At 40.0% G+C, this 23,092-nt stretch overlaps 2 protein-coding genes across 14 annotated transcripts in view; both read right to left on the bottom strand.

Moving 5' to 3' along the window:
• The window catches only part of LOC132402806 (creatine kinase M-type-like), a 34,888-nt gene extending 26,980 nt beyond the window's left edge, over positions 1 to 7,908 (bottom strand). The window contains exons 1-4 of one of the 3 annotated variants that reach the window (XM_059985813.1): positions 7,415 to 7,908; positions 7,047 to 7,134; positions 4,357 to 4,549; positions 3,780 to 3,934 (exon numbers count right to left, since the gene is read on the bottom strand). In XM_059985813.1, the coding sequence (XP_059841796.1) occupies positions 3,780 to 3,934; positions 4,357 to 4,549; positions 7,047 to 7,134; positions 7,415 to 7,596 (618 nt within the window). In that variant the 5' untranslated portion in view covers positions 7,597 to 7,908. The remainder of the gene's footprint in view (positions 1 to 3,779; positions 3,935 to 4,356; positions 4,550 to 7,046; positions 7,135 to 7,414) is intronic. The other 2 variants (XM_059985811.1, XM_059985812.1) reach the window with 2 other exon arrangements.
• A 2,143-nt stretch (positions 7,909 to 10,051) lies between these two features.
• LOC132402804 (TNF receptor-associated factor 5-like) overlaps positions 10,052 to 23,092 on the bottom strand; it is a 40,636-nt gene continuing 27,595 nt past the window's right edge. For 6 of the 11 annotated variants that reach the window (XM_059985804.1, XM_059985807.1, XM_059985806.1 and 3 more), the window contains 6 exons: positions 22,648 to 22,725; positions 21,009 to 21,083; positions 20,833 to 20,925; positions 18,721 to 18,861; positions 13,017 to 13,185; positions 10,063 to 11,694 (listed from right to left, as the gene is read on the bottom strand). In XM_059985804.1, coding sequence (XP_059841787.1) covers positions 11,114 to 11,694; positions 13,017 to 13,185; positions 18,721 to 18,861; positions 20,833 to 20,925; positions 21,009 to 21,083; positions 22,648 to 22,725 — 1,137 coding nt within the window. In that variant the 3' untranslated portion in view covers positions 10,063 to 11,113. Of the gene's footprint in view, positions 11,695 to 13,016; positions 13,186 to 18,720; positions 18,862 to 20,832; positions 20,926 to 21,008; positions 21,084 to 22,647; positions 22,726 to 23,092 lie in introns of all 11 variants that reach the window. The other 5 variants (XM_059985809.1, XM_059985810.1, XM_059985799.1 and 2 more) reach the window with 4 other exon arrangements.

The raw sequence follows: 23,092 nt of genomic DNA, 5'->3' as shown, positions 1-23,092 counted from the left end.
CAGTATCTGCAGAATCAGTTATATTTTTGAGTCTACAGCTTTAGTCTCCTTACCCAGGAAAGGATATATTTGCCAAAGAGGGAGAAGAGTTAATGATTGTCAGTCTGATTCCTAGGCTGTTGGAATGGCAGAAATTTTGTCTGAGGTGGTTAGTTGGTCTGAATTACTAGAGTTTAGAAGAAGGGAACTGCACGGAATCATAAAAATTGACTGTTCTAAATTGATTCAATGTGGAGAAAATGCTTCCCCCAGCTACAGTGGGGGTAGAGGTGAAAATAGCGACTCTTGAATGAGTGGTCTCCTGAACTGGAATGCAAAGAGTTGGGGTGATGTATTAGCATGGACAGGGGACTGGTTAACTAATAGAAAGCAGTGAGTTGGCACACATGGGTATTATTCTAGTTGGCAATCAGTGATGAGCGGTGTGCCACAGGGGTTGGTGCTGGGCCCACAACTGTTCATGATATACATTAACTACCTGGAAGAGGGGACCAAGTGTAATGTATCTGTTTTCTGATAACACTAAATTGAGTGGAAAAGCAAATTGTACAGAAAATATGGAGAGTCTGTAGAGAGATATAGATAGGTTAAGTGAGTGGGCAAGGGTCTGGCAGATGGAATACAATGTTGGTAAATGTGAGGTCATCCACTTTGGAAGGAAAAATGAAAGAGCAGATTATTATTTAAATTGTAAAAGATTGCAGCATGCTGCTGTGCAGAGGGATTTGGGAGTGCTTCTGCATGAATCACAAAAGGTTGCTTTGCAGGTGCAGCAGGCTATCAAGAAGGCAAATGGAATGTTGGCCATTGCTAGAGGGATTGAATTTAAGAGCAGGGAGATTATGCTGCAACTGTACAGGGTACTGGTGAGGCCACGTCTGGAGTACTGAGTGCAGTTCTGGTTTCCTTACTTGAGGAAGGATATACTGGCTTTGGAGGTGGTGCGGAGAAGGTTCACCAGGTTGATTCCAGAGGTGAGGAGGTTAGACTATGAGGAGAGATTGAGTTGCCTGGGACTGTACTTGTTGGGATTCAGAAGAATGAGAGGAGATCATATAGAAACATATAAAATTATGAAAGGTATAGATAAGATAGAGGCAGGAAGGTTGTTTGCGCTGGTAGGTGAGACTAGAACTAGGGGACAGAGCCTCAAGATTCAGGGAAGTGGATTTTGGACAGAGATGAGGAAGAACCGCTTTTCCCTGAGTGTGGTGAATCTGTGGAATTCTCTGCCCAGTGAAGCAAATATATTTAAGACAAGGTAGTATAGATTTTTGCATTGTAGGGGAGGTAAGGGTTATGGAGAAAAGGCAGGTAGGTGTGGATGAGTCCATGGCCAGATCAGCCATGATCTTATTGACTGGCAGAGCAAACTCAAGGGGCCAGATGGCCTGCTCCTGCTCCCATTTCTTATGTTCTTATGGTCTGAGTGGTTCCCTTTCAGGTATGGGGTCAAGCATTTCAGTGTGATATGTGAAGAGAACCTATGGAATTCTCTACCTCAGAAGGCAATAGGTGGACTAATTTCAGAATTAGAATCAGGTTTAATATCACTGGCATATGTCGTGAAATTTGTAAACTTTGCAGCAGCAGTACAATGCAATGCATGATAATATAGAAAAAACTATGAATTATAGTTTTATATGTGTGTGTGTGTATCAAATAGTTAAATTAAATAGGTAATGCAAAAAAAAGAATTAAAAAAGCAGTGAGGTAGTGTTCATGGTTTCAATGTCTGTTGAGAAATCGGATGGCAAGGGGAAAGAAGCTGTTCCTGAATCATTAAGTATGTGTCTTCAGGCTTCTGTACCTCCTTCTCAATGGTAGCAATGAGAAGAGGGCATGTCCTAGGTGGTGAGGGTCCGTAATGATGGATGCTGCCTTCCTAAGGCACCGCTCCTTGAAGATGTCTTGGATACTACAGAGGGCTAGTGCCCCTGATGGAGCTAACTAATTTTACCAGTTTCTGCAACTTCCTTCAATCTTGTGCAGTAGCCCCTCCCCGATACCAGATGGTGATGCAGCCAGTCAGAATGCTCTCCACAGTATATTTGCAGTAGTTTTCGATTATTTTAGTTGACAAATCAAATCTCCTCAAACTCCAAATGAAAGAAAGCCACAGTCTTGACTTCTTTATAGCTGCATCAATATGTTGCATACAGTTTAGGTCCTCAGAGATATTGACACCCAGGAACTTGAAATCACTCACTCTCTCCACTTTTAATCCTTCTATGAGGTTTGGTTTGTGTTCCCTTATCTTACCATTTTAGAAGTCCACAATCAGTTCTTTGGTCTTACTGACATTAAGTGCAAGGTTGTTGCTGCAATATCACTCAACTAGCTGGTATATCTCGCTCCTGTACACCCTCTCATCTCCATCTGTGATTCTGCCAACAATGATTGTATCATCAGCAAATTTATAAATGGCATTTGCACTGTGCCTGGCCATGCAATCATGGGTGTAGAGAGAGTAGAACTAAGCACACATCCCTGTGGTGCATCAGTGTTGATTGTCAGTGAAGTGGAGATGTTATTACCAATCCACCTAGATATGTCTTCCAGTTAGGAAGTCCAGGATCCAGTTGCAGAAAGAGGTTCTGTAGCTTATTGATCAGGACTGTAGGAATGATGGTGTTTCATGCTGAGCTATGGTCAATAAACATCATGCTGACATAGGTATTTCTATGGTCCAGGTGAACCAAAGTCATGTGGAAAGCCAATGAGATCGCACGTACCGTAGACCTATTGTGTTGATAGGCACATTGCAGTAGGTCCAGGTCCTTGCTGAGGCAGGAGTTCATTCTAGCCATGACCAATCTCTCAGAGCACTTCATCGTTATAGAACTGAGTGCTACTGGGTGATAGTCGTTAAGGCAGCTCATACTGCTCTTCTTGGGCACTGGTATAACTGTAGCCCTTTTGAAGCAGATGGGAACTTCTGACTGTAGCAGTGAGAGATTGAAAATGTCTTTGAACACTCCCACCAGTTGTTTGGCACTAGTTTTCAGAGCCTTAACAGGTACTCCATCAGGGCCTGCTGCCTTGCGGGGGTTCACCCTCCTGAAAGACAGCCTGATGTTGGCCTCTGAGACAAAAATCACAGGGTCACTAGCTGGTACAGGAATCCTCAAAGCTGTAGGTTAATTCTCCCTTTCAAAGCAAGAATAAAAGTTTTGCAAGGAGATGTCATCTTCAAGGACATTTAGAGGTAAATATTAAATAGTAGCCTTGCCTGTGTGGCCCACATTACGTGAACAATAGAAGTTTTGTGGTGCATTTCATTCAACAAGATACTTCACATGTGGTGGTCAAATGTAGGAAGTGGACTGGCTGAGGTGATAAAGATGTTAGAAAAAAACTTTTTAGGAGGTTGTGGAAGATGAGAGGAATTATAGGATAAAGGTTTTAGGGAGGAACATTGCAGATTAACTCTTATATAAGTATAATATCTATCTGATAGAAGTGGGATTGAGAGCCAAAGGGAAAAGTAGCAGCTGAGATGAAGGATCCATTGTTGATTCATTCTCTGCTAATTGGGCAGTGTTGGGGATAGGTCAATAAAGGGAGAGACGGGTCACTGTTTGCTATAGCAGGAAGCGCGTATCTTGTGAGCTGGGGGTTAGTAATTTGAAAAATCATAAGCAGTTATGATCAGTAAAAGACTAAAGGGTGCAGAATTAGCCTGCTTAATGGTCTGAATAACATATTTACATTTTATATACAATTGTCATCTAATGAAAGATGGTGCAAAAATATCACAGTTAGTTTTAAAAAGCTACCTTTAAGTTTTCTGGATTCATGTCACTCTTATGCTTTTCGGATATCTTGTAACCACTGTGATAAAGTTCAATGAGAGGATCAAAGAACTGCATGAAGACAGTATATGATTCTGCATCTCCAGCCACACACCCTGTTGTCCTCACACAGGAATGCTCTATAAACAAAATACCAATGTCAACTAAATACTTATAATACTGCAGATAACACACTTGTGTTCTTTTTTAATATTAAAAGATTGACATAATTGAAATATTATTTGGTAAAATAGTCCAAACGCAATAACACTTCGCACAATATTAGTCCTGAAAGGATCATTTATTCCATATAACTCCTAAAAATTTGCAGGTCTATACTCAAACATTACATGAACAAAAATCAAGGAATACATTGTCAGTATAGGCAACTACTAAATACCGATGACTAATGAAAGGCAAAGCATTGAAACTGGTCTTTAAAATCTCAATAGAATCACAAATAGAGAGTTTACAAATTATTCAGTTATGAAAATCAAGTGCATAGCAATATTATTTTACTGAATGAAACTCTAAGTAATTATTCATATAAAAAGTCTCTTACCAGGATTATCTACACCAGGTTGGATTACATCATCTAGTGTGAAGCCACTTTGAGTTGCCCGGTTCCTCAGTCTTTTGTACATTTGGATTGTAAGAACATTTGCCATACAGGTCTGATTTTTGCACAAGTTTGGAAATTCTTCTTCAGCTGACAATTTTTTAATATTAATTTCAATATCACGTGGAGTTAATTTCTAAAATTATGAACAGCCATATTAGCACAAGGACACTTGAACAGGCAAAGCATAGAAGGATATGATCCGAATGCAGGTAGATGGACAAAAAGGGACAGCATCAATTCTGAGGACTGAAGGGCCTATATCTGAGCTGTACAACTTCATGACCAATACAGTACCTTTGATACCCAGGGCAGGCCCTTTTTCACTGTTACCATCAGGAAGGAGGTACAGAAGCCTAAAGACAGTGAATGATCAGCCATGATCTCAGAATGGCGGTGCAGACTCGAGGGGCCGAATGGTCTATTTCTGCACCTATTGTCTATTGTCTATTGACACACACTCAGCGATTCAGGAACAGCTTCTTCTCCTCTGCCGTCCCATTCCTAAATGGACATTGAACCCTTGGACACTACCTTACTTCTTTTTAAAATACAGTATTTCTGTTTTTTGCATGTTTTTAATCTATTCAATATATATATATATTGTAATTGATTTACTTGTGTATTTATTATTATTATTATTTTTCTCTTCTACATGATGTATTGCATTGAACTGCTGCTGCTAAGTTAACAGTTTTCACGTCACATGCCGGTGATAATAAACCCGATTCTGATTCTTAATATAAAAATATATTTTAAATGCTAAAGGATGGAAGGCGGAGCTCTCTCCCTTCATTGACCCAACCCCAACTCCGCCTGCCCAATTGTTACAGAACCAGTGAACCGTGAATACTCTATCATCTCAGCTGATACTTTTCCCTATGGATTTTAATCCCACTTCTATCAGATAGTTATTATATTTTTAAGAGATAATGTACAATATTTCACTCTTGTCCCAGAGCTTAAATAACTTTGCAGGCTACCCAATTCAGGCCACACAGTAATATCCTTACCCTATGAATAAATAGAAATTCAGATTTAATTAACGTGTATATTGAAAGATATAGTGAAATGTATCATTTGAGTTAAAAACCAACACATCTAAGGCTGCAATGATGACAGCATGTATTTGAAACCTATAAATATACAAAATACTTTGCCTTTCTGTGCAATGGCCTTCTTGAGAAATATCTTGTCTTGTGTTATCAGGAATTGGTGCTATTTCCTCATCTTCAACAGTATTGATAGGATTGATTTAAATGACTTGAAGTGCAGGATATCAATCGCATAGGATGCAAGGTAGTACCTATTGACTGTCTTACTAGGCATATTAAATGTCTTTCTACACATAATTAAAGTGTAAGGCTGATAAAAAATAAACATTTGATTGATGAATTTTGTATGATGGGAACATCTTCAAAGCCATTTTAACATGGGGAATTTCTCAAGAAGCCCTTGCTCACAAACACAGATTATTGATGCTGTTTTGGCTCATAGAAAATACATTCTTTGTACTTATTCATACAACATCCATACCTGCGCCAACATTTATAGCTCAATTCTAACTGTAAATTGAGTGCTTTGCTAAACCATTTCAAAGGGCAGTTAACAGCAGCTGTAACTGTTCTTAAATCAGAGTTACATATAGGTGAAAATGTGTGAGAACAGCAATGGTTATTAGTGAAGATGATGCATTTTTATGAGTTTTGCAGTTATGTGTTATAATTATTGATGCTAGCTTTATATTCCAGGTTTATTTAAGCATAGTTCAAATCAGATCTATGGTTCAATATTACTGTATTGCAAAGCAATCAAAAATGCATTCTTATTACAATCAACATGACACCCAGCAGTGTGAGGGTGCTTAGTTGTTCTAACTTCAATAATGGGAACTTAAAAAATATCCGGAGTAGTTATGATCTAGAATTCAATGCACGTCATAGTAACGGTAGATCGGTGCCTTTGAAAAGAGAATTGAACAGGGCACTTGAGAATGATTAATTTATGGTTATGGAGAGAGTCAGGCATGTGAATTGTGGGATTGGTTTGCTTGGACTCGATGGGTCAAATAGCTTCCTGTACCATAAAAATTCTGTACCTCCCAGATCGTCGGCGATCTATGCGCTGATTATGGAATTTGCTGACATTGGACATAAGACGTCGCACAATGAGCTGGAGGAGCTCAGCCAGTGGACAGCTGACTTTCTGGACTGAAAAGCAGAGGGGAGGTCGCCAGACTAAAGAGGTGGAGGGACCAAAAGAGGAATCAGCGAGGACTTTGAAAATGTATAAATGACTGTGATTACATGACAATGTTATGTGTTGTGATTCGTTCCACTTAAACAGCCACTGCCGATGTTATCGAACCTACACTGACCATCCTATCTTAAACAGATTCTCTCTAAAGTCTGAAATTATCATCATTCAGACGGCGTGTCCGCGCTGCTCATCTATGAAGATCTGAAATATATGGCAAGTTGTTTAAAAGCAGACCAAATAATCAAGCATTCTTGCCGATGGCAACCGCACGTATGCTTCACAAGTAAATACGTGGAACGCACAGTTGTAATTTCCCCTTGTTTGTCTACAGAATAGGTGAAGAACGTCGGTCTTGTTTATTTCAGAACACAAACCTCCAAAATGTGGTTGTACTTGAGACTGAGTGGCAACTCGATCGGAGCTGTTGGAAACAACAAATGAACTTCAAACTTCAGTCCAACGCTTCATGCAAAACAAAAACATTTTTAAAGAGGGATTATACATGATCGATCTCTACACAGTTTCAAACTCATTGCAACCCGCCACTGCCACTAGAACAACTTCAATGGATCTTGTCCATTTCACTCCAGCAATTCCCTTGACCCCGCGGAGCCTGCCAATTATTGTGTCGTTAATACTATATTTCATTGGTTTGCTTTTCAGGAGTTTAAAGGTCTTGACGATCTCACATTTCAATTTGCTTTCGTAACAATTGCGATCAAATACTGTAAGCAAGACTCACGTTTTAGTTTCCACATGGTTACGGCACACGGGTTCTGCTTGCTGGTTAAAATAGACGAACCTCCGTCGAGTCCTCGCGAAGTCGCTGTGCACTGGTCTGGGAGTCAGCCCAGATTGTTTTGGTTTCACTGAAAACGTGACCTCGATTGTTGGAGGTTTGGATTCTTTGTGATACGGTGACATGCGCCCAGCTCCCACCGAGCGTACGGTAGCGAGGAATTTTAACTCTTTCCTGGTGGAAGTTTCCAAACTGGGAATCCAGCACCACGGAGAAAGGCTTATGTCAACAGGTTATTTCTGTTTTGATTTGTGTTTAGGAAGAAGGCTGCTGTTCAAAGGAATCTATTTTGCGTCTAAATGGCCTCCAGTGCATCCAGAATTGCAGTTGTGATCCTCCTGTTAAATGACAGTCATTGGACCCCAATCAAATAATGATAGATGGATGATCCTTTAAATGCATGTCGTCAGACACCCTGTGGGATAGTGACCGCGAGATATTTTAGGTTATATAGCAGCTCCTGGACGGCTATAATTGCCAGAGGACAGCAGGTGACGTTCCGGGTATGTATGCAATTCTTAAGCTGGTTCTCTGCGAGGAATGCGATGGCAATGTTTGCTGTGCCCAAGACACCAGCTGCAACTAAATGTAAGGGCAGACTGCAGACTGTCTGACTTTATTGGTTATCGCTTGGGCTTAAGGAAGGAGACAGGTGACAAAGGCCGAAGACCACAGCGACCTTGAATGTGTCATTTTTGAAGCATTGCTACTGGTCTTGTTGCAGGAGCTGATATGATCCTTGACCTGGTGCCCTTAGGAAAATGAGACCTTAGAAATTGCACTGCTCCATTAACAACTACATCGGCATGTCCTTGCCTTGTATACTGTTAATAGATGAGATTTCTCTGAACATATCCACTTCTATTTAGGTTCTCTCCAACTGCAGCTGTTGTTGTTTCCTTTTGTTTTCTGTCCCCTCCGCCCCCCCCCCCCCGGATTGGAATTCACAAGAGTAATGGAATATAATTGAATTACTCACTAATGAATATACTTGATGTTCAATCATCATAATGTTCCACAGCAGAGACAAGTCTTAGGAAGGAGTTTAGGCCCAATGCATAACACCTAATATGTTCAAATGTGTTGCCTGGAAACATCACAAATCACTTCTATTTCTCTTGATCTCATGTGCAGGAACTAGAATTCATGCAGACAGAACATTTAGACTGCCGCTGACAAAATAGTCAGATTGCAGGAGAGAACTGTAGCTGTTTGCAGCAACACATCAGGAGAGAATTGGATATGGGCTGACTTCTCAGCTGACTTCATAAGCTACATACCTGAGTATTGGAATATCATTACAAGATTTGGTCTTTGGCTCTGCAACCACCAATTTACTTGAGATCACATTTGAGAAATGAAGTATGATTGTGGTGACCAAAATCTTATGATAATATACCAATGCTTTTCATAATCAGAAGAAAGTCTGGAGATGCTAGAAATCCAAAGCAACACACACAAAATGCTGAAGGGATTCAGCAGGTCAGGCAGCATCTACAGAAATAAATAAACAGTTAACATTTCGGGACCAGGCCCTTTTTTAGGACTGAGAAGGAAGGGGGAAGATGCAAGAGTAAAAAGGAAGGGAGGGGAAGGGATGGAGGCTAGCTGGAAGATGAAGGCAGGTGGGTGGGAAAGTTAAAGGGCTTGTGAGGAGTGGAGAGTGGACCATAGGAGAAAGGGAAAGGGGTGGGGGACCCAGGAATAGGCAGGTGAGAAGAGGTAAAAGGCCAATGCTTTTGTTGCCCTGCACTAGACCCTTTTAACTTTTTGAACAAATACTTGTTATATTTTAAAGTCTTCGTTTTCCCTTTAGATGCAGGGATTGCCAATATTTTAGTCTACTCTTAAGAATGTTTTTATTTTTATTAACAATGCTAATTCACTTGGTGTTAGTGTCCCAAGGAGAGAGAATCAAAACTTTTTCCTTAAACCTCTTTGCTTAGGAATTGTTGTCCACATCTCCATAAGGTTCTTCTTGTCTTCAACACAGCAAGGCAACCTCCAACAACACTGATGGTTTTGTCTTTAACTGAGAAATTTATTGAACGTGTTTACAGTGTTGGTCCTTTCCATACCTTGTGACACATCAGATGGTGACCTTGCAGTTTCTTTAGCATTTTTGTCTGTTTTTATCATGAGGCTGAGTTGCTAGCTCAACACTCTACACAGTACAGGTGAAAAGCATTCAAGGGGCTGGCCAGATTCGAACCTGAGACCACTCACCTCGAAGTCCAATGCAAATGCCGCTACACCACCAGCCGCTTAGATGTTTACAATAGAAAAGCCAAAAAAATGCATAAGCTGGAAATTTGAACTAAGAATGAAAATTGTTGGAAATACTCAGCCTGTCAGGCAGCATCTATAAAGAGACAATGCTGCCATGTTTACAAAAAAATTACATATTTGTTAAATGTGCAAAGTCCTGACAATACATTTCTTAAAAATATGTGAAGTTCTTATTTTATGATAAGTCTATTCTCAGGAATTGTATTCCAATTTAGATCTGTCAAAGTCTGACTTTCGCTAAGATTTAAACAATGCAGACGATTTAAATACCATGTAAGAAGTTACCTGGACTTTATAGATTTCAATAACTACCAGCTATTTCCAAAAGGTGCTGTCATTCATAACCAAAACTATTTGTATTTTAATTGCATCACTTGTCTTTTTCCCTTACACTACACGTACTGACTAATGTTGGAACAGAATTTCAAAAATAGGTATTTTTTAATTCCTTGTATATTTCGATTGACATAAATGAAACACCTCTAAGTTAATATGGCTGTGTTTTCTTAACATAGGTAATTTTTTAAATTTATGGTACACAGATTTATTAGTATCAGAATCTATGTCAAATTGCATGTGGTTTACACAGGAAGAGGCACTATGCAAAAAGACCCAAAATGGCATTGGACCAGATTGTAATAGTTGATCAAACTTGGCACCGTAACCAGGTGGAATTTGAGTTGCTTGTCCAATTGATAATAATCTTCAAACACCTTGGGTGAGAGATGAGCAGAGAAGATCAGCAGAGGTGGGTAACTGAGTGCAGGCCACTAGGTGTTATAAATAGAAAACCACATTATAGCCTCCAATGGAACCTTGATGATCTGCTGGTTAACCTGCTTGTAAACCAAGTAATGATAATGATAAACCAAACATTGGGCCCCATTGTCCTGCAGGCAAATTCCACAATGAATCTGGAACATCTATAGGATGCTTGTGCCATAATAGAAGTCAGGCCTACGATGGTTCCAAGCAGCCACCAGGTTGAAGTTAAGGCCATTCAGTATTTGGACATCCATTTTGTTTATCCTCCATGACTTTTATGGCCACAATGTGCAACCATCAATATTGAATTTCTATGTCTGTGTGTCTTAAGTGGTATTTGTCTGATTAGATTTAACAATAATCACACCAGATGAACAATGCAAATAATCAGCATTCATACAAAATCTTCATATACATAAGAGATCTGCATTTAATAGAAAAATAAAAATATTCACAATAATTACAAATTATATTAGTTTTATGGCACCTGAATATTTAATAAAATATAGTAACATAATGCTCAATGTTGAAGAATTGATTTTCAATATGACTCCATTAGCTTTTTGAAAAAGTATTTTATAAGTTCTTCTATTGATCTTCAAGATCGGTTAAATCCACGCTGACCTTGATGAATAATGTGTCATCTTTTATAAATGTCCCTGTCTTCCCACCTTCGAGTACTGCATGAGACACAAATCGAGGACATCCAGATGCTATATTCATTTCTGAAATGGGTCTTTTAAAGCTGGTGCTGTTGGCATCGGCCTTAAAGAGGTCCACTATGTGATGTTTTTTCGGGCTCTGGTCAAGCAGTGTGAGAGTCACCTTCTGTTTAAATGGCCACGTTAACAGAGAGTCAAACTCACCTTTCATAACAACAAAAAACAATGATAAATGAGTTCCTTTGCCTGCTCCATCTCCATTTAAATATGCCCGAGCACACAGTCTGTATCCACAGCGGCTTGTGTAAAAGGGCTGGCTGAAAAGAGAAATAGCCATTCCCTCTGCTGCTTCCTGCTTTCTCCTTCTGTAGTTGGAGATCTTCCAAATCAGTTTGCCATTATAGCCAGTTGCTTCTAAAACTCGAAATCTTTCATTTGTCGCTTCCAGTAGCTTCTTATGAGCACTTAACAATGATTCATGTTGCTTCAGGCATGGCTCAAAAGACACTAAAGTAGAAATAATATACACAATGTAATTAGTTCATGACTCATGGTTATCAAAATATTGTTAAATATAACACAATATTACTTCAGATATTATGAATTAATATTATTAATATTATGATATTATATTATTTTTGAGAATTACTTCCACTGCATTTCCAACTTCAAAAGCAGAACAAACTGGGTGACGCGATCGACCAATTCAGTTCCTCTGACGCATACAAAATTGCAAACACTTGGTAGTGTTGCATTATAGAGCTGGCCAAACTGAGAAACAGGGGAAGTTGGATTGGGCAACTGAGTCGCCAGATGCTAGAGAGTGAGAGTGTTCAAAGCAAATAACATTGATAGGATTAGCTGTACAGTTATCATCCTTTATAACCTTAACACAATAATGAGTTCATATTAATAAATTTTGATGTGTTTCTTCTGGGTAAGTACATCTTGAAATGGACATGTCATACATAAAAAAATTATATATAATCAAACTAATAAGCTGTCTGTCATCCCTAGGGCCATGATGAATTTCAGTTCCTTCTAAATCAAGTCCCTTCCTCGGGTGGGGAAATCCAGAACTACACAGCACAATCCTAAAAATAGGAGCTGGACATTTTGGAAGAAAATTAGATTGAAGAATATTTTTTTGCCCAGAAGATACAAGGACTTTTCTCCCCTAAAAACTGTTGATGTTGAAACAATTAAAATCTTCAAGATATATTGATTTAGTCTGACAATTTTTTGTTGGGTAAAGTGAAAGAGTGTGCAGTTCAACAGCCAGTGAATCAAGAATCTGAGGCCCCTCAAGATCTATACTGCATAGTGTCGGAATTCACATCACCATAGAACTTTCTGACCTATGTATTAATTGAATCCACTAAATTTGCTACATTTGATGCCCACTTTAAGTACACATTGTTACACTAGGAAATTCTTCAGCATCTATTATTGTGAGTTCTTAATGTTAAAAAGAATTCATATCTCGCTGAACTGGTTCTAAATCATAAATATTATAAAGAAAGATGCCTGCACAATTAGCATTTTCTCTCAAAGAATGTATTTTGTGCTATTCGGAGTTAACCATTGAACTGACATGTTGTATTAAATATGTTTCTAATACATTTATGGTTTTACTGAATGTACCAATACTAAATAAGTTTAATTCCCAACCCCAACATCATTTTGGGCAGATTTTAGGCAGTTTACATTTGGCTTGTAAATTGACAAAAATCTTAACAAATTCACACAAAATGTACATGAACATTAAATAAAAGATGTACAAGTTATATTATTTAAGGAAATAATCAGATTGTGAGTAGAGTACAGACCCAATGATGCAATGTTATTTTCAGCACATTCCACTTTTTCCTTCAATACATGAATGACTTCCTTCAATGCTGCTACTTCATTATTTCTTTCTTGATCTAATCTTCTGCAAAATTGTTGTGACTGTTGCTCAATAGTTATTATTTTGTCAGCATGACCAGCCAGAATTTTCTGTTTAATGGAAATTGTACAATAATAGTTAATACAAATCAAAGATAAAGAATGGTTAACTCTTTCATTATTTAAACAGCACTATGTTTAAGACATTAACAACCTAATTTGCAGCTGAAGAATTCTTGAAGACTATCAAGATATTGATTTTGTACATTTTATAGAAGAAATAAATAGGTGTGGAATAACAGTAAATATTCAGTACATGGTGGATTGTTCTGTTTATGACATGTGTCCAGTTAAATATTGTTTTGATTAAAGACCTTAAAATTGATTTTCAACTTAAAGTATGTGCATAGGAATAATTTCATTTCACACTGAGCAACACACACAAAATGCTGGAGGAACTCAGCAAGCCAGGCAGCATCTATGGAGGGAAATAAACAGCTGACATTCTGTATAAAGACTTTTCATCAGGACCGTTTTATCCAGCTCTATTTTGTAATTTTTTTCCTCTTAGGCCTAGATGGGTTAGAGTTTGTGAAATGTGTTCAGGAAAGTTTTCTAAATCAATATATAGATGTACCAACTAGGGAGGATGCAATATTAGATCTCTTATTAGGAAATGAGTTAGGGCAGGTGACAGAAGCGTGTGTAGGGGAACACTTTGGTTCCAGTGATCATAACGTCATTAGTTTCAACTTGATCATGGATAAAGACAGGTCTGGTCCTCGGGTTGAGGTTCTAAACCGGAAAAAGGCCAAATTTGAAGAAATGAGAAAGGATCTAAAAAGCGTAGATTAGGACAGGTTGTTCTCTGGCAAGGATGTGATTGGGAAGTGGGAGGCCTTTAAAGGAGAAATTTTGAGAGTGCAGAGTTTGTATGTTCCTGTCAGGATTAAAGGCAAAACGAATAAGAATAAGGAACCTTGGTTCTCGAGGGATATGTACAGGCAACCGGGAGGAAATAAGATGCTTGAGGAGTATAAAAAGAGTAAGAAAATACTTAAGAAAGAAATCAGGAGGGCTAAAAGAAGACATGAGGTTGCTTTGGCAGTCAGGGTGAAGGATAATCCTAAGAGCTTCTACAGGTATGTTAAGAGCAAAAGGATAGTAAGGGATAAAATTGGCCCTCTTGAAGATCAGAGTGGTCGGCTATGTATGGAACCAAAAGAAATGGGAGAGATATTAAATAGGTTTTTTGCATCTACTAAGGAAACTGGAATGGAGTCTATGGAAACAAGGCAAACAAGTAGGGAGGTCATGGAACATACAGATTGCTGTCTTGAGGCAAATCAGAGTAGATAAATTCCCAGGACCTGACAGGGGATTCCCTCAGACCTTGAGGGAGACTAGTGTTGAAATTGCAGGGGCCCTGGCAGAAATATTTAAAATGTTGATATCCACAGGTCAGGTGCCAGAGGATTGGAGGATCGTTCATGTAGTTCTGTTGTTTAAAAAAGGCTCAAAAAGTAAGCCGGGAAATTATAGGCCAGTAAGTTTGACATCGGTAGTAGGTAAATTATTGTAAGGAATACTAAGAGATAGGATCTACAAGTATTTGGATAGACAGGGACTTATTAGAAACAGTCATCATGACTTTGTGCATGGTAGGTCATGTTTAACTAATCTATTAGAGTTTTTCGAGGAAGTTACCAGGAAAGTGGATGTTGTATACGTGGACTTCAGCAAGGCCTTTGACAAGGTCCCGCATGGATGTTAGTTAGGAAGATTCAGTCACTAGGTATACGTGGAGAGGTAATAAATTGGATTAGACATTGGCTTAATGGAAGAAGCCAGAGAGTGGTAGTGGAGGATTGCTGCTCTGAGTGGAGACCTGTGACTAGTGGTGTGCCACAGGGATTATTGCTGGGTCCATTGTTATTTGTCATCTATATCACTGATCTGGACGATAATGTGGCAAATTGGATCAGCAAATTTGCTGATGATACAAAGATTGGAGGTGTAGTGGACAGTGAGGAAGGTTTTCAAAGCTTGCAGAGGGATTTGGACCAGTTGGAGGAATGGCCAGAAAAATGGCAGATGGATTTTAATGTGGACAAGTGTGAGGTATTGCACTTCAGAAGGCCAAACCAAGGTAGAACATACAAGGTAAATGGTTGGACACTGAGGAGTGCAGTAGAACAGAGGGATCTGGGAGTACAGATACATAATTCCCTAAAAGTGGCATCACAAGTAGATAGGGTTGTAAAGAGAGCTTTTGGTACATTGGCCTTTATAAATCAAAGTCTTGAGTATAAGAGTTAGAATGTAATGGTGAGGTTGTACAAGACATTGGTGAGACTGAATTTGAAGTATTGTGTACAGTTTTGGTCACCTAATTACAGGAAGGATATTAATAAGATTGAAAGAGTGCAGAGAAGGTTTACAAGGATGTTGCTGGGACTTGAGAAACTGAGTTCCAGAGAAAGGTTGAATAGGTTAGGACTTTATTCCCTGGAGCATAGAAAAATGAGGGGAGATTTAATAGAGGTATATAAAATTATGATGGGTATAGGCAGAGTGAATGCAAGCAGGCTTTCCCACTGAGGCCAGGGGAGAAAAAAACCAGAGGTCATGGGTTAAGGGTGAAGGGGGAAAAGTTTAAAGGGAACAATGGGGGGGCTTCTTCATGCAGAAAGTGGTGGGAGTGTGGAATGAGCTGCCAGATGAAATGGTGAATGCGGGCTCACCTTTGACATTTAAGAAAAACTTGGGACAGGTATATGGATGAGAGGGGTTTGGAGGGATATGGCCCAGGTGCAGGTCAGTGGGAGTAGGCATAACAATGGTTTGGCGCAGCCAAGAAGGGCCAAAAGGCCTGTTTCTGTGCTGTACTGTTCGATGGTTCTAGGTGTCAATAAAATCTAAGCCATATGTACTTAAAATCAAATGGTCTTGATGTGGCCACTCTAATTAAATGCTCGCACTTGTATGGTGATATGTCACATCACATCTTCTCAAGCATAATGAATTAGAGATTTAGAATAAATGGGTTACATATTTTAATCCCCTAGCAGATTTTAAAAAAGTCAAACTTAGGCTCCTCTGTGCTGTGCCTCATGTAGTGCATAGCCTCACTTCTCAGCCCAAATTGAGTAAAATAATTAAAGAAATAATGTTTTATGTATGAATAGAATAAACTTCAGAATCTTAAGATTCACAGCAAACATATTTTGCTTCGTATTGTTTGAGATATGGAGCAGACTGTCAGCCAGGGGAGTTTCCAGCTTTTGTTGTTTTACCATTCCTACAATGGACTAAATATAGATTTTCTACATCTTTGCTATTTCTAAGATTACTAAGAAGAGTAAACAACATGGAAAGGAAGATGATTGAAATGTCAAGCTCAGTTATTGTAATTTGACTCATATTACCTTTGGTATTGCTATGGAGATAAATGAGATGTTAACTTCTCAAAATTTTAAAAATATAAACATTAAATTAAAATAGGAAAATATATGGCTGCTGAGGTTTTAAGCATGCTTTCCTTATTTTCTAAGTTGTTTTGTTGAAGAGTGGATGCTGACAGTGAAGTCTTCAGAACATAGTTTCTATTGGTACTAGTAAATTGTCCACACAGAACAGGTTAAAGTATCTGCAGGGTGCACACTCTGAGATGCCACCATCTTTACCCCACAGAGCTGAGGCTTAACCATCAGAGAATACCATGACTCCCACGATTATTTAGTGTAGCATTCGCCAGTCACCTGGAGATAGTGTGACCATTGATCTATGGTAGAAATGTTTCTGCTCGTTTGTGCCCAAGATGTTCATCGTGCTGCAGATGAAAGATGCAGACCTAGATTGATCCCAGATCCAAATACTAGACATTTAACCTCAGCTGGAACGTGAGGGAAAGACAGTTGCCTGCAGTAATGAGGCTGTCCACAGGATTTCCTCTGCCCCAAGGACTAGGCTGAGCAAGTCAAAATTAGCAGTTACAAAAATAAGGACACTGGTTTCAAATAAAACTACTTTTATTCTTGCACAGATTAAGGTGTTTTTTTTGTTAAACTGCACTCTTGTCATTGACACAACTCATACCCGTCCTCTGAGCAGCCACAAAGTGAGGTGCTTAACAAACACCAATGCAACATGAGCACACAGCCCAGTGAGGGTGAGCAGTTAGAGCAGTGGAAAATCAGCTGATATGAAGTCCTGTCCCAAAATGATGGCCTTCACATTTGGCAAAAGCTGTCATTGTCATTATAATTACTGGATGATTCACATTGGGGAAGCATGAAGAAATTACATCATAGTCATCTACTTTTAATCATGGGACATTGTTAGATTCAGTCATAGAGAAACAGGCCCTTCAGTCCAATCATCCATGCTGATCAAGATCCCTTATCTACATAAATCCAAGTTTTCTGCAATTGGCCCATACCTCCCTAACCCCTTGTTTTCCATGAACTTGCCCAAATGTTTTCTGTTTCTACCACTTCTTCTGACCACCAGATCTATTTTATATCTTTCCTTCCTCATTTTAAGCTTATCCTTCTAGTTTGAAACACTACGCAACAATGATCTGAGGCAAATATTAAATATGTGCTCAGAAGCACAATTGAAAACTGCAACGGATTTAACCTGGTTTTGGAACCAGGAAATGAAATGAGCTGTGTATTTTATTTATTTAAACCTTCTTGCTGTTCAATAAAATGCACAAAATGCAACTGGTAATATAATTTACTTTGATGGTGTTGTCGGAACTCAGTCCTCTTCAAAACACAGATTCCTTTGTTATTCGAGCATAAACAAGCTAGTTACCCAGGTACAAAGGTTAGAGGTTCAGAGACACAGCGCAGTAACAGGCCTGTGTGGCCTAATGAGCCTGCATCCCCACAATTTCACTATGTGACCAATTAACCTACCAACCGATACATATTTCAAATATGGGTGGAGACTGACTCCCCAGTTCTTGGATGACTAAAAGCAACAACTCACATGGTGATGATTATACATTAAGCACAGCATAATCTCCTCGTCATAGTGTCATTCAACATAGAAACAGGCCCTTCAGCCCAACTCAACCATAGAGACCAAGATGCCTACCAAAACTAGTCCCATTTGCCCACATAAGCCAGTCCTGATGAAGGGTCTCAGCCCAAAACGTCAACTGTTATGGGCTGAGACCCTTCACCACCGTCTGATGGACTGAGATTCCACCCCTCCCCCGCCCCCAAGCACTCCACGTGCTGCATGCCGGTTCTGTTGAGCAGGGTGGATGGGAACAAACTGCACTGACTCATACAGTGGGGGAGACAGAGAACAGCCACACAGGGGTGAAGTTACCGTTCAAACAACAGCTTGCCCATCCTTCGAGCGCTCTCCGTGTTGGGAGGTCGGAGGACCCGGAGGAAACAGACTGGATCTCAAAGGAGGCATGGCAAGAAACCAACAATTCTAGAAGCCACCCTCAAGTGACATTTATCATCCAACTCTAAGGTTACAGGTATAAAGGAATATATAAAAACTTTTAACTAGTACCATTTAATAAAGTATTACACCTATTGCACATAATACATTTATAGTATACACCAACATAATATCAGTTATTTATAAAAATATAAAACATGCAGAGTAATTTTGTACCTGTGTTCTTACAACTTCGTCATCATTTTTAGAAATCAGCTCACTTAATTGTGCGACCTTACTGTCAAGTTTGTTGATTTGTTCTTCCAACTGACTGATAATGTGGTTCCTGTCACATAATGTTTTTTGTAGATCCAGTATCTGTGAAGGGAAAAAAAAATGAAACATAGCTAAGGAGATGGGCTGAGCAATGGCAAATGGTTTTCAACTTACATGTGCCTTCAAACCAGGACAGTACCTACGTAGTGAATGACAGGGCACCGATGAGTGTTGTGGAACAAGAGGGATCTAGGAGAACAAGCGCACAGTTTGCTGAAAGTGGCCACACAAGTCGACGGCAGCGGGGAGTGAAAATGTCATTTAACATGCTGGCTTTCATCATTCAAGGCATTTTAGGAGTAGGGACGTAATGTTGCAGTTATACTAGTAGTTGTTGAGACTGCACTTGGAGTATTGTGCACTGTTTTGGTCACCCTATTACCAGAAATTCATTGTCAAGCTGGAGAGGGTGTGGAAGACGTTTATGAGGATGCTTGTAGGGAGAAGAGAAGAGGCTTGTAGGGAGAAGAGGCCACAACGGATCTCAATCATAAAAGGTATGGATCAGATGGCGAGTCGTAGTCTTTTCCCAGGGTTGGAGAGTTCAAAACTAGAGGGTACTCATACAAGATAAGAGGAGAGAAATTTAAGAGACCTGAGAGCAAACTGCTCTACACAGGTAATGAGATGCCAGATGAAGTGGTTGAGGCAACATTTAAGAGGCATTTGGGCAGGTACGTGGCGAGAAATTGCTTGCAGGATTATGGGCCAAACATGGGCAACTGAGACTAACAGGGAGGATGTTATGGTCAGCATGGACGAGTTGGGCCAAAGAGCTTGTTTACTACTCTATGACTCTAAATGGAAAAGCCAAATTTGAAAAGCGTTTATCAATAACTAATACTTATTAATTTTAAAAAACATTATTATTAGAACCAATTCTACATAAAGAAGTTACTTCTCAGAACTCTTAAATCTCCCTCTTATCTCTTATCGGTGCCCTTTAGTTTTGGACTCCGAAACCCTGGGGATAAGCCCATGTCCGTCCACTGTATGCATACCCATGTCAACTTACAAATTTCTATGAGGTCACCTTTCATTCTCCTGCAATCCAGGGAAGTAAAGATACAGTGTGGCAAACCTCTCCCTATAAAACAGGCTCTCTAATCCAGGCAGCATCCTTGCAAATCTCTTCTGCACCCTCTCCAGCTTGACAATGTCTTTCCTTTAGAGTGTAATACTCCAATGTGGCCTCACCAAAAACCTAAGCAACTCATGTTCCTATTACTAAACTCAATGATGAAGGCCAACTTGTATCAATGCAGGTATACCATCTTAAAAGTTTTTTTAAAAAGGTTACATTGAGGGAAAATGAGCTACCACATTTACCTTCAAAACCACAAAACCAAACAACTTAGGGCTTTGAATATTATGAGTATCTGATGGCATGGAATGTGCTTTGCAGGTGCTCTTTCCTTCTAATAAACCTTGTGAAAATTGATTTCTCATAGTCCATCAAAAGTTTTACAATGAGATTTATGTCAAGCACCATTATGTTGGTAAATGATTATTAGTATTAGTTCCTGCTGTATGCTCTAAAAGCCCTCTGAGAGGAGGCTATTGCAGAAATGACTAGAATGGGGTTTGAAATGCTGAGAAGATCCTGGGTCAGATAGCACCAGACTATCAAAAAGCAGTGAGAAAGGTCTTACTGGGAATGTAGGGATGACTCCAGGGACCTGAAAGAAGAGGATTCATTAGATAAGGACGGTGTCAGAAATTAAGTGTAGTAGAAGAAATCTTGTTTTCAGAGACACCAGATAGACAGCAGGGAGCAATAAATTAATACTAATGAGAGTTGCCCTCAGAGGGAGTAATTCTAGAGATTTGTGAATGACAAGGAGTCATGGGGCTAAGAAGCTGTAAGTGGAGATGTCTGAGAATGGGTAACTCAAGATCTTGAAGTATCAAGGAGGAATTTAGGATCAAGTTGAGGGTAGAGAATGGCATTTTTGGAGTCACTGGTATCTGGTAGCATTGATGTGAAACAAAATGTCTTTCAAATTGTATTACCTGTCCTTCCAACTTATTATTGTTTCTAACAACAAGCAATAAATGTTCATTTAAGCAAGAGTGCTCATGCTCCACGATCTTCCTCCGTTTTTCCTGTAGAAATAACACCAAAATTACACATGGTTTTATGATCTTTGATGAATACTTTTCATTTGAACATCAATTTTCCTTCTTACCCTGGCATGGCAACCATATTTTTTGTAGCTACATTCCACTTCACTTTCTGGACAGATGGTCAGGTGTGTATCAAGCTATACAAAAACATGAACATTTTGAAACACCAGTGTATGCAAATTGCTAGAGTTATCTAAATATGTTATAAGGGAACTTTTCTATAAGGAACACCTAGGCAGGTGCGGGCACAACCTGTAAGGAGCAAGGGGTGGGACGGGTCAGAGTCCTCAGGGCGGGCCACATGGATCCCGGGCAGGGCCGCCTCCCAGACGGAAACACGGAGGCCGGGGCAAGGCGTTGACACCTGGGCAGGTGCGGGAGTATCCCATCTGAGGTGAGGGGTAGAAAGGGAACGGAGTCCCTCCGCCGGGTAACGGCAGATGGCCTGGCTTCCCCAACGGAGGCAAGGGACAGGAAGGGACAGAACCACCCGAGCGGTAACGGCAATGGCCTGGCTCACCCGACGGAGGCAAGGGAACAGAAGGGAGCTGGGTCCAGGGTGAGCAGCAGGTCTACCATGATACACCAGTAAATTGGGAAAGGCAACCGACAGCGTGACAGCGCGGGCAAGGTGAATAAGGCGGAACAGCGGGACCAGCGCACACCAGAGAAGCAGGGGAACAAGACCAACCAGACAGAACAGATACAGAGCAGGCCGGCAACCAGAGCAGAGCAGGATCTGGAGCGGGTAAAACGGGTACATAGCAGGATTCAGAGCCGGTGGACCAGGTACACAGCAGGATTCAGAGCCGGCGGACCGGGAACACAACAGGATTCAGAGCCGGCGGACCGGGTACAGAGCGGGATTTGGAGCCGGTGTACCGGGTACAGAGCGGGATTCGGAGCCGGTGTACCAGGTACAGAGCGGGATTCGGAGCCGGCGGACCAGGGACAGAATGGATTAAGCCGGCTTCGGAGCAGGACAACCCCCCCCCCCCCAAACTAGGCTCAATCCCCGAGCCCCTTATAAACACCTGCCCCCTAATAGGTGACAGGTGTACCTCCTTAAGCCAAGATGATCCAATGGCTCCAGGTGACAGGAGGGCTGGCTGCAAGGCCTGGAGTCCGCAGTCTGCGGACCCGAGCAAGACACGGAAGGTGGGCTCCGGACCGGACCCTAACACATTCTTCTTACAAACAACTTTTGAAGAGACCTTCTTGTTCAGTTAGAGAGCCTAAGTTATTTAAACTAATTACTCTTATGCCCTAAGATCCATCAAGATATTCATCTTTACCTGATTGCAATTCCTGCAAAATATCTTGACAGGGAATCATTCAGTCAAAAGTCTGTTAATTATATTATGTCATCAGTCTGCATGGACAGAATCCATTCTTCTATACCACCGTGTGCCTCAACCACTTATCAAACTAACTTCGTCTAGATCAGTGGCTCTCAACCTTTTTTATACAATGGACCAACACTGTTATATATCCATGGACCCCAGATTGGGAACCCCTGTGCTAGACTATCAATATTTGAAGATTAGTTTCAAACCATAACTGTTAATAAAGGACTTTCTATATTTCTACAGCGATAAACATCACAAACTTTTATCTTTAATCTATTTATTAGTTACCTTTTAATGTTTTACATTTTTAAATGGTGTTGAAAATTTCTGTAGTATTTAAAATATTGCTTACCTCACTTCTTATAAAACTTTCACCACAATTGTTTGTGCAATTAATTGGATACTTCGGACATGTGACGACTTCATGTTCCTTAAACAGAAAAGCATCAATCTGAGCCAATCATGTGCTATTCATATTAAATAATCTTACTTTAAAATGGAGCTCGCCATGTGATTAACTTCAACGTTAGGCCTCACACTTACAAAAAGATCAGCATTCAATATGACGTCAGCATGTCCTCAGTCTGAGCACTGAGTTCCCTGTCCCAGTACACTTCCCTCTGTACTAACCACATTATGATAGTAAGTTATGATAGTGTAAGGTTGGATTTCTAATTTATACCATTTTACCTTAATCGCAAGGTGTAATTGTCTTTGGAGCCCTGTGGGAAGGAGGGAAAACTATCTAACATTCTTTGTTTGTTTTATCCAGCAACACTACCAGAAAGATATACAGC

The sequence above is a fragment of the Hypanus sabinus genome, chromosome 12 (genome assembly GCF_030144855.1).
Source record: "Hypanus sabinus isolate sHypSab1 chromosome 12, sHypSab1.hap1, whole genome shotgun sequence".
Taxonomy (NCBI): Eukaryota; Metazoa; Chordata; class Chondrichthyes; order Myliobatiformes; family Dasyatidae; genus Hypanus; species Hypanus sabinus.
This window is presented reverse-complemented; position numbering and strand designations above follow the sequence as displayed.